General features: G+C 45.3%; 2 protein-coding genes across 9 annotated transcripts in view; one reads left to right on the forward strand and one right to left on the reverse strand.

Moving 5' to 3' along the window:
• LOC139388746 (tweety family member 1) overlaps nucleotides 1-7,933 on the forward strand; it is a 39,438-nt gene extending 31,505 nt beyond the window's left edge. Inside the window, exons 13-16 of one of the 8 annotated variants that reach the window (XR_011629327.1) lie at nucleotides 1,126-1,293; nucleotides 5,011-5,089; nucleotides 6,911-7,033; nucleotides 7,271-7,350. Coding sequence is in view for 7 of the 8 variants with exons in the window: in XM_071135628.1 (XP_070991729.1) it covers nucleotides 1,126-1,293; nucleotides 5,011-5,089; nucleotides 7,271-7,354 (331 nt within the window). In the remaining variant the exon portion in view is untranslated. Of the gene's footprint in view, nucleotides 1-1,125; nucleotides 1,294-3,994; nucleotides 4,799-5,010; nucleotides 5,090-6,910; nucleotides 7,034-7,265 lie in introns of those variants that run through there. The other 7 variants (XM_071135628.1, XM_071135642.1, XM_071135668.1 and 4 more) reach the window with 7 other exon arrangements.
• Nucleotides 7,806-10,961, reverse strand: LOC139388777 (josephin-2-like). The gene is made up of 5 exons (XM_071135696.1): nucleotides 10,739-10,961; nucleotides 10,373-10,501; nucleotides 10,009-10,134; nucleotides 9,567-9,761; nucleotides 7,806-9,221 (listed from the first exon to the last, which is right to left on the reverse strand). The coding sequence occupies exons 1-5, from the start codon at nucleotides 10,873-10,875 to the stop codon at nucleotides 9,110-9,112; spliced, it is 699 nt and encodes a 232-aa protein (XP_070991797.1). The 5' UTR covers nucleotides 10,876-10,961; the 3' UTR covers nucleotides 7,806-9,109.
• Nucleotides 10,962-11,408: the final 447 nt, after the last annotated feature.

Consider the following 11,408-nt stretch of genomic DNA (forward strand, 5'->3'; position numbering starts at 1 on the left):
CAAAGGACATTGCTGAATGCACCATCACAAACCCATTAATTGAACAGATAAAAAAATATATATACAGTACTGTGCAAAGGTTTTAGGCAGGTGTGAAAAAATGCTGTAAAGTAAGAATGCTTTAAAATAAATAGACATGTTAATAGTTTATATTTATCAATTAACAAAATGCAAAGTGAGCGAACAGAAGAAAAATCTACATCAAATCAATATTTGGTGTGACCACCCTTTGCCTTCAAAACAGCATAAATTCTTCTAAACTGTACATTTACAGATTTTGAAGAAACTCGGCAGGTAGGCTGGCTCAAACATCTTGGAGAACTAACCACAGTTCTTCTGTGGATTTAGGCAGCCTCAGGTGCTTCTCTCTCTTCATGTAATCCCAGCCAGACTCGATGATGTTGAGATCAGGGCTCGGTGGGGGCCGTACCATCACTTCTAGGACTCCCTGTTCTTCTTAACGCTGAAGATAGTTCTTAATGACTTTCGCTGTGTGTTTGGGGTCGTTGTCATGCTGCAGATTAAATTTGGGGCCAATCAGATGCTTCCCAGATGGTATTGCATAATGGATAAATATCTGCCTGTACTTCTCAGTATTGAGGAGACCATTGATTCTGACCAAATCCCCAACATTTGCAGAAATGAATTGATGATAATTAGCACCTGTTTGGTGTAATTGTATAATCATACACCTGACTATATACCTACAAAATACCTGACTTTGTGTAAGTGTACCTACAAGAATTGATGCTGTTTTGAAGGCAAAGGGTGGTCACACCAAATATGGATTTGATTTAGATGTTTCTTCTGTTCACTCACTTTGCATTTTGCTTATTGATAAATATAATCTATTAACATGTCTATTTTTAAAAGCATTCTTACTTTACAGCATTTTCTCACACCTGCCTAAAACTTTTACACAGTACTGTATATTACTATTTGACAAAACATTTTGTTTTGTTTTCTTGTACAGTAGGGTAAAAGTACACAGATGTTGTGGCTGTCTTCCACACATGAAGAGTGTGTTCCGTATCTGTTCCATAGGATTTCACAGGTTCATACAAAGTGTTACCAAAACCCCTAATTGTTGTTCTCATGAGTTCTCCTCTCTCTGACGGGCGACAGTGATTCCGAGGAGTATGAAGATTCGGACAGCGAGAGCGAGGACCCCTTCACTTCCCATCAGGCACGTAGACAGCCGGCCGTGGGGTCTCAGCGAGGGGCCTTGCCCCCCTTCTATAATTACCAGGGAGCCGGGTGGACTCCTCCCTTTTCTAGCGCGCCACCCCTCCCGTGAGTAACACAGACACACAGACACACACACAGACAGACAGACAGACAGAGTTGCCTCAGAGAGACCCCCCGGGAATAAGATGAAGTTTCCCCCAGTCACTGAGCCAAGGTCAGTTTTTTTTTTTTACAATAGTTGTTGAGGATGAAGACTTGGGGGAGGTTAAGCTGATCCTAGATCTGTGCCTTGGTGTAACTTCAACTCAAAGCTCCCAACTGAAGCCAACAAGATCAGGACACTCATATAGGCCCAGTATAGAGTAGTGGAGCGTGCATGAACACACACAGACCTACTGACTAAGTCTGCTATGTTAATGAGCAAAAGTAAAGGATAGGTACAAAACAGAGACACACAGAGGTTTTAGATGCACAGCTTGAAAAGACACACATATTTACTTCACCACACCCTGTAATGTTAGCATACATGAACACATGGCAAACGTTTGACATTGGTGGTACTGTGGACTACAGGGTAGGCAGAGAAACAGACACACAGACATATCTACTGTGGACTGCAGGGTAGGCAGAGAAACAGACACACAGACATATCTACTGTGGACTGCAGGGTAGGCAGAGAAACAGACACACAGACAGGTCTACTGTGGACCGTAGGGTAGGCAGAGAAACAGACACACAGATAGGGCTACTGTGGACTGCAGGGTAGGCAGAGAAACAGACACACAAACAGGTCTACTGTGGACCGCAGGGTAGGCAGAGAAACAGACACACAGATAGGTCTGCCGTGGACTGCAGGGTAGGCAGAGAAACAGACACACAGACAGGTCTACTGTGGACCGTAGGGTAGGCAGAGAAACAGACACACAAACAGGTCTACTGTGGACCGCAGGGTAGGCAGAGAAACAGACACACAGATAGGTCTACTGTGGACTGCAGGGTAGGCAGAGAAACAGATCTACTGTGGACCGTAGGGTAGGCAGAGAAACAGACACACAGATAGGTCTGCTGTGGACTGCAGGGTAGGCAGAGAAACAGACACACAGATGGGTCTGCTGTGGACTGCAGGGTAGGCAGAGAAACAGATCTACTGTGGACCGTAGAGTAGGCAGAGAAACAGACACACAGATAGGTCTGCTGTGGACTGCAGAGTAGGCAGAGAAACAGACACACAGATAGGTCTACTGTGGACTGCAGGGTAGGCAGAGAAACAGACACACAGATAGGTCTGCTGTGGACTGCAGGGTAGGCAGAGAAACAGACACACAGATAGGTCTACTGTGGACTGCAGGGTAGGCAGAAAAACAGACACACAGACAGATCTACTGTGGACCGCAGGGTAGGCAGAGAAACAGACACACAGATAGGTCTGCTGTGGACTGCAGGGTAGGCAGAGAAACAGACACACAGACAGGGCTACTGTGGACTGCAGGGTAGGCAGAGAAACAGACACACAGACAGGGCTACTGTGGACTGCAGGGTAGGCAGAGAAACAGACACACAGATAGGGCTACTGTGGATCGTAGGGTAGGCTGAGAAACAGAGACACAGATAGGGCTACTGTGGACTGCAGGGTAGGCAGAGAAACAGACACACAGACAGATCTACTGTGGACTGCAGGGTAGGCAGAGAAACAGACACGCAGACAGATCTACTGTGGACCGTAGGGTAGGCAGAGAAACAGACACACAGACAGGTCTACTGTGGACCATAGGGTAGGCAGAGAAACAGACACACAGACAGGGCTACTGTGGACTGCAGGGTAGGCAGAAAAACAGACACAACTCCAGAAGTCTGTCTTTCTGTGTGTCTGTCTATCGGTCTGTCGCGCCTTCCAAGACAGACACAGACCGGTCCGATCGATCACTCACAGATCTTGAGTGTGTTTCAAATGACACCCTATTCACCATATAGTGCACTACTTGGGGCCAAGTGTCCAAAAGTAGTGCACTATATGGGGAATAGGGTGTCATTTGAGACACATACATTAATACTGCGGAGATATGAGGCTCAGGTTGACCTAGGTAAACCCCATCACTCCCACCCACCATCCACACTGTGGTGTCCAAGTCTCATGTTATCAAGTCTCTCAAATTACTCTCACCTCTCTCTTTCTGTCTCTGTCCTTTATTATTTCTTTATCACTCTCTCACTCTCTCTCTGTCTTTCACTCCCTCTCACTGTCTCTTCCTCTCTCTCACTCCCTCTCACGGTCTCTTCCTCTCTCTCACTCTCTCTCGGTCTCTCACTCCCTCTCACTGTCTCTTCCTCTCTCTCACTCTCTCTCTGTCTTTTACTCCCTCTCACTGTCACTTCCTCTTTCACTCTCTCTCACTGTCACTTCCTCTCTTTCACTCTCTCTCACTGTCACTTCCTCTCTTTCACTCTCTCTCACTGTCACTTCCTCTCTTTCACCCCCTCTCACTGTCACTTCCTCTCTCTCACTCTCTCTCGGTCTTTCACTCCCTCTCACTGTCACTTCCTCTCTCTCACTCTCTTTCGGTCTTTCACTCCCTCACTGTCTCTTCCTCTCTCTCACTCTCTCTCGGTCTTTCACTCCCTCTCACTGTCTCTTCCTCTCTCTCACTCTCTCTCGGTCTTTCACTCCCTCTCACTGTCTCTTCCTCTCTTTCACTCTCTCACTCTCTCTCTGTCTTTCACTCCCTCTCACTGTCACTTCCTCTCACTGTCACTTCCTCTCACTGTCTCTTCCTCTCTTTCACTCTCTTTCTATACTTTGCCAGTCCAGTTAATGCCCTAAGAAGTGTACTTTCCTACCTTATGCCTTAGCATGTAGAACATAACTAAATGCCAAGTCCAGTTAATGCCCTAAGAAGTGTACTTTCCTACCTTATGCCTTAGCATGTAGAACATAACTAAATGCCAAGTCCAGTTAATGCCCTAAGAAGTGTACTTTCCTACCTTATGCCTTAGCATGTAGAACATAACTAAATGCCAAGTCCAGTTGGTGTATTCAGGCGCTGTAAACACTGTGATCGTCAGTGGCCCTAGCCTAGATCTAATAGTAACAGTATCATGACCAAACTGCCCAGAGTAAAGTAACTCAGATTCCAGGTACCCAATAAACAATAAGAATGCAGTGGACTCCTGATAAATGCTCTGGTTTGGGGCCGACTAGAAAGCACACACTAAAGTGGAGCATGTGGATATCCAGAGCAATTAAAAATGAATGTATTTTGAATTGGGACTGGTGAAGTTTTAAATTGCCATGCACGTACACGTTGTACACAAATGTGCATTTCATCATTGTACATGACTTTGCATTTCCCAAAGTGGACTTATCAGGAGTGCACTGTGTGTATAATATCTGTGTCCCCCATGCTGAAACCTCCAGCTATCCCCCTGCCTACGTAGATATAGTGCCCTAATAACACTAATGCCACCAGTTAAAAGGAGGTCCGTTTCTACATCACCATTTCTCTAATCGCTCTTCCTCCCTTTCTCTTCTTACCCCACCTCGGTTCCCTCCTTTGGTCCACCTCCCTCTTTTCGTCTTTCTCAATGTGTCTCATCCCTTTTTCCCCTCTCTCTCACTCATTCTCCACTCCTGCTCCTCTTCCTCCCTTTCTCTTCTTACCCCACCTCGGTTCCCTCCTTTGGTCCACCTCCCTCTTTTCGTCTTTCTCAATGTGTCTCATCCCTTTTTCCCCTCTCTCTCACTCATTCTCCACTCCTGCTCCTCTTCCTCCTCTTCTGCCTTCCTGCTTTTCCTTTTGTTTCCTCTCTCTTTCTGTCTCTACACAGGACTCCAAACGTTTCCTCCAATGGCAACCCTGGCTATGAGAGCCTACCCCTGACTGACAGGCAGTCCCCACCCCCCTCTGTGAGTTCCTTTGTATTCGTGACATCCTAATCTGTGGCATTTATCATCACTATGCATGTAAATCGTCCCTCGAGGTGTTTTTTGCCTGTACGTTTGTTGTTAGTCGATAATAAACATTCTGGATCTAACTAACTGGTGGTGGTGGTGATGGTAGTGGTGATGGTGGTCATGGTGGTGATGGTAGTGGGGATGGTGGTCATGGTGGTGATGGTAGTGGTGATGGTGGTCATGGTGGTTATGTTAGTGGGGATGGTGGTGATGGGAGTGGTGGTGGTGGTGGTGGTGGTGATGGTAGTGGTGATGGTGGTCATGGTGGTGGTGGTGATGGTGGTCATGGTGGTGGTGGTGGTGGTGGTGATGGTCAAGGTGGTGATGGTAGTGGTGATGGTGGTCAATGTGGTGATGGTCAAGGTGGTGATGGGAGTGGTGATGGTGGTCATGGTGGTGATGGTCAAGGTGGTGATGGTAGTGGTGATGGTGGTCAATGTGGTGATGGTTGTGGTGGTGATGGTAGTAGTGATGATGGTGGTGATGGTGATGGTAGTGGTGATGATGGTTGTGATGGTGGTGATGGTAGTGGAGATGATGGTTATGATGGTGATGATGGTTGTGATGGTAGTGGGGATGGTGGTGATGGTAGTGGGGATGGTGGTGATGGTAGTGGGGATGGTGGTGATGGTAGTCATGGTGGTGATGGTAGTGGGGATGGTGGTGATGGTAGTCATGGTGGTGATGGTAGTCATGGTGGTGATGGTAGTCATGGTGGTGATGGTCAAGGTGGTGATGGTGGTCATGGTGGTGATGGTCAAGGTGGTGATGGTAGTGGTGATGGTGGTCAAGGTGGTGATGGTAGTGGGGATGGTGGTGATGGTAGTGGGGATGGTAGTGGGGATGGTTGTGATGGTAGTGGGGATGGTGGTGGTGGTGATGGTAGTGGAGATGGTGGTGATAATGGTTGTGATGATAATAGTTGTGATGGTGGCGATGATAGTTGTGATGGTAGTGGGGATGGTGGTGATGGTAGTGGGGATGGTGGTGATGGTTGTGATGATAATGGTTGTGATGGTAGTGGTGATGATGGTTGTGATGGTATTGGGGATGGTGGTGATGGTAGTGGTGATGATGGTTGTGATGGTGGTGATGGTAGTTGGGATGATGGTTGTGATGGTAGTGGGGATGGTGGTGATGGTAGTGGGGATGGTGGTGATGGTAGTGGGGATGGTGGTGATGGTAGTGGGGATGGTGGTGATGGTTGTGATGGTAGTGGGGATGGTGGTGATGGTAGTGGGGATGGTGGTGGTGGTGATGGTAGTGGAGATGGTGGTGATAATGGTTGTGATGATAATAGTTGTGATGGTGGCGATGATAGTGGTGATGATGGTGGTGATGGTTGTGATGATAATGGTTGTGATGGTAGTGGTGATGATGGTTGTGATGGTATTGGGGATGGTGGTGATGGTAGTGGTGATGATGGTTGTGATGGTGGTGTGGCTCCAACCTCACAGGGCCCTATAGGCCAGGAGTGTAGGCATGGGTGGGCCTGGGTAGCGTTGGCCCATCCAAATTTCTGCAGGCCCATCTACCAACTAAATTCTGTCTACGCACCTGCTGTAAACTGGCATTCTTTTTTTTTATTCAACTAGCCTAAAGTATGTGTACTATCGCTTGAATGGGAAAACTCACTTTCTGCCCCTAACAACTAACTCCGTCGGTTGTCACCTCTCTGACATTGGACATGCTAGAAAGGATGTAAATACAGTGCTTTCTGACCACAAACCTGAGACCTAACCCTAACCATTACCCTACCTTTGTCCTTTCTAGCATTACCATCCCAGTCCTAACTTTTACAACAGTCCCTGGTGCTTGTGGTAGAAGTTGCCTCCATCCACCTCTGATATGGGATCAGATTACCTGACACCCATTCCTAACCTTAACCATTTGGAGGTAAAGACCCTGGATCAGTGGTTGTGGATAACTTCTACCTCCTCTACCCCTGTTGTTAGGGGAATAATGTGACCATGTGAGTGCTCATCTTCATAAATGAGATGATTTTGAAACAAATTTGAATAATGGAGATTTCTTGTTGTTTTCTTGTCTCCCTTCTCTCTGTACACCCTCCTCTGTGGATCTTCAATGGCGGCTCCCCCATATCGAATCAAAACGCTGTTTCTGAAAGTACAGTACTCTCCCAGCATGCTGACTGGTTATGGGGGTAGTCAAACACACCCCAACTCCGCCCATTCAAGGAACCTGTATTCACGCTAATTTTTTTTGTTTAAAAAAGTACAGATTTTTTTTCCCGTTTTTTTATGAATGGACACTACTGAGATGAAGAAAAAATAACTAATCCCCAAAAATGTAGCTTTAGATGTAAATTAAAGGTGCGTAACATCAGTACCAAGAAGGTTGAATGGCCTGCTGTAGAACCTCACAGTAAGCTAATGTCAGATAGATACAGTAGGTAGCATGATTATGAAGACGTCTGAACCAGGTTCACTCGGTCAAAGTCACCCCTTACAATCCCCCTTGTCTGTCCAGTGTCAACAGTTGCGAGGCGAGCCAGAATGGTATTGACGTTATGACATTGTAGTTCTATGTTTTTTAAATGTAGCACCAATTTATTTTCACATTTTTATATCTATATCTTGTTGTAGAGAAACACTGACACGTAGAAACCAGACACATTTTTGGGTGAATGAATATGCTCTCCTCACTTGGTATTCAACTTGCAATTTTTATTTGATTTACTTTTTATAGGTGAAAATTCTGTACCTCCTTTGTATTACCTTCTGATACTATACATTTCACTGTTGATGACATTATCTAAATCAGGGATGGGCAACTCCTGTCCTTGGGGCCAGAGTGGTGAATAAACTAATTGCATTCTAAACTGAAGATCATGATTAGGTGATTGTTGGAGTCCGGTGCAGAAGGGACACCAAGTCCCCAAGGACTGGAGTTGCCCATCCCCTCATGAAACTTTGCTCTTAAAAAGAACATTCAAGAGAGGGCTACAGTACTTCCTCTCTGTAGGCTGAATGGAGAACTACATCTCCCATCCAACCTCGAGACCATTAGAGAACTACAAATCCCATGCAATGACAGCAGGCACATAGCAATAAAACTCCTGCCACTGGTGCAGCAGTAGCCCTACCATAAATAGCAATAATAACTATACAGCAGTGGGTTTCTGGGGTCTCTATAGGATGTTATGTACATATGTGATGTCAGATTTCATTGAACACCCTCCCTGCCTACTGACCTTGTTAACCCTTGAATTGCGTTTGTATGGTATAATCAATGCTCCTTTTGAATGGCATCCTTTTTCACTCCAGAGTCTAATATAAATAAAATAATAACAATGAGTAAAGTTTGGCCTTATTTAAATCACTCAACGGTACTGCTGAACCTCAAAGATTGTATGCACACAAAGACAATGAGACACATCGTTACATATAAATAACATTTTCTTTATATCCTCAGTGTGTGTGTAGTTTGAGCTCGTGTAACAAAGACGGTACTCCCATTCACTTGGATATGCAGTTAGATGTAAACGCAGACAGAACACAAACATAGAAGCGTTATTTTCACACAGTCAGTTGTCAACATGACATCCAGTGCCTCCTCTGTACCTTCTCAGTGCATAGAATAACTAAAAGACAAACCAGTTCTAACTGGTCTACCTTGACAGTGCAGTGCATAGGAAGAGAAGAGAAGGAAGGAAGAGAGAGAAGGAAAGAGGATATAGATGCTGCTGTAGTGTAGAAATCCAAACAAAGGCCAGTAAACTTACAAACAAGCCATTTGGGACAGAAATCCCTCGTCATCTTAAATTCTCTTTGGAACTTTGTGTGTGTGTGTGTAACAGTGCCCACACTCCTCAGCAACCGGTAATGCATTTCCTGAAATATGTACTTTTTGTTAAGAGTCTCTTGTTTTCTAAAATGTTATTTGTTTTTCCAGAGTAGAGCAGGAGTTTGAGTCCCATGTTGAATGAATGGAATGCCCAGGCCAGAGGAATCACTTCCTGAGGTCATCAGAGTTCAGCCAGGTTCCGTACTCCTCCACGTCCCTCCTCACAACCAGGAGCATCTCTGCCACGTCCGGAGACAGCTGTTCACTGAGAAATGTACTGAGAGAGAGAGAAGCAGAGTGTGGTGAGGGAGAGAGAGCGATAGAGACTGGTTTACAAGAGTGCAAAGTACAAACTGTAACAAACAGACACTGTGGTAAGCCCCATGTGACCACTCCTCTAACAGGATCAGATCGAACTGACGAGTAGTCTACCACAGTCAAATTGTGGGCTGCATTCAAAAGTTCCTGACAGGATGACTATGTAAAAAAAAAATTACAGAGGGACATTTCTGTTTGTAAACAACAAGCATGAGAAGTTGAGCGTAAAGTTTGAGATACTGTGCCTTTGATTAGGAGTTGTACAATACATGTCTGCATAGTCGTCATCCCTCCCATCACTCACCGGAGATCTGCTTCGTTCCCAATGCAGACAGGACTCTTTAGTTTGGAGTCGAGGTTGTAGTAGTGTCCATTAACCTGGCGCACTGCAAGCCAGTGCCGCCGCTTGACGGGGAGGGACACAATTCCAAGAGAGACACGTGACGGAACGTTCAGGATGAACCCCTGGACCTTGTCAACACAGAGACTCTGTACTGTTCTGAGGGAGAAATAGGAAAAGAGATTTTGGTTTAAAATCAACAGAGCCACAGTGGTGGTGAAGGGGATGCACAGTAGGAGTAAACAGAATCTGTGGCGAAGTTTCCTTATCAGTATATTTTATTTGGTCAATAAAACTGTAGCTCTTTGTGACCTGTACAGTACTTGGTTGGATTTATTACACAGGTGTATTTCATTGCCAATCATCTCTTCCGAATCTGTCTGGCCCTGAGGTATTGATGTCTGACCTGCGTTTGTCCCACCATACTGCAGCCAACTCTCTGCTCTGTAGGGCAGCCATGATGACGTTGACGTCATAGTTGCCTGTTCCCAGCATAGAGCGGTGAGGGTTCACCACACATTGTGGAGCTAGCCTGGGGAGGAAGGGGAACATGGTAAAAACAGATTCACATGCTCTTGGAACTCATGGAGAAAGTGTGTGGTGGGTGCTCTTTGGATCACAAGCGTATAGCAGTACTTGATGATTTACATGCAGAGATTGCATATTGAATAGTCTGTGTGTTATCATTGACACAAAGAACCCTGTTTAGCCAAAACACCACCCCCTAAAGTTGACATTACACACACATCGCCTGACCTAAGTGACCTCACCGCTTGCAGATTTCATCTGCCGTCTCCTTGGTGAACACTTGTTCTTGCAGAACGTTGTTCAGAGCATGAATGGCGCACAACTCCAGTCGCTGCTTCTCATGGAATACCTCTCCTTCGCTCATAATAACCCTGTTGATAGACAAAATACACAAAACATAAGCATGTTGACTGCAGCTGTCCAATACATTGTTGAATATATGAACTTTCAACAAAACAGTGAAAAGGGAATGAATTAAACACTTTCCAAGGGAACAAAACAATAGCTATCTCCTCTGTAATACTCCAGAAAAAAACACGTGCATTCGAAGTCCAATAGAATGCTTAATTTCATTCAATTATTAGCTAACTAACTAGATCAGTCTTTACCGTATTGGAAGTTGTCCGCAGTGTAATGGCCAAATAAAGCGGTGTATCAAAGTCAGTAATAGCTCTTTCGGTGCTCTTATTCCACGACAAACAAAATAATAAAATGTACCTAGTGTACACGTAAATCTATTATACATAAACTTGCTGATTGTGCGATTTTACGCTCACAAGAACATGCTAGTGAACTCTCTAGTAAGAATGGGAAAAAAACGGAAGCTTGATTGTTGTTGTTCAACTGTCACGCCCCGTAAATTGAGCGTTGTTTTTGTCCTCGCTGAATTTCTCTGCAACGCGCATCAGGCTATCCAATCAGAGATTAGTGCGCGCTGAAAGCCAGGAACTATGCGTGGTGCCAGCAAAGATGGCGCGCCTGGAAAAGCCCATAGAGTTAGATAGACATCGCATCATTGTATATGTACCATTATGGCGTTTGTGAGAGCAGGGGCAGCGCAATTGAGGACATCTCCATTTTGAAGTAGTCCATTTTCTATGATTTGGTAAACAAACAGAATGTGTGCATACCACTGGGATATAATAAGAACTGAAGACTACATCCAAAATGTCCGTCCGTTGTTTTCAAGGTAATCTACTCACTTTCGCATACGTTGATTAATTTCATGGACCGTCTGTATATATCTGGGATGCAAACACACAAGGAGCAGCGCACGCA

The sequence above is a fragment of the Oncorhynchus clarkii genome, chromosome 3, assembly GCF_045791955.1.
Source record: "Oncorhynchus clarkii lewisi isolate Uvic-CL-2024 chromosome 3, UVic_Ocla_1.0, whole genome shotgun sequence".
NCBI lineage: Eukaryota > Metazoa > Chordata > Actinopteri > Salmoniformes > Salmonidae > Oncorhynchus > Oncorhynchus clarkii.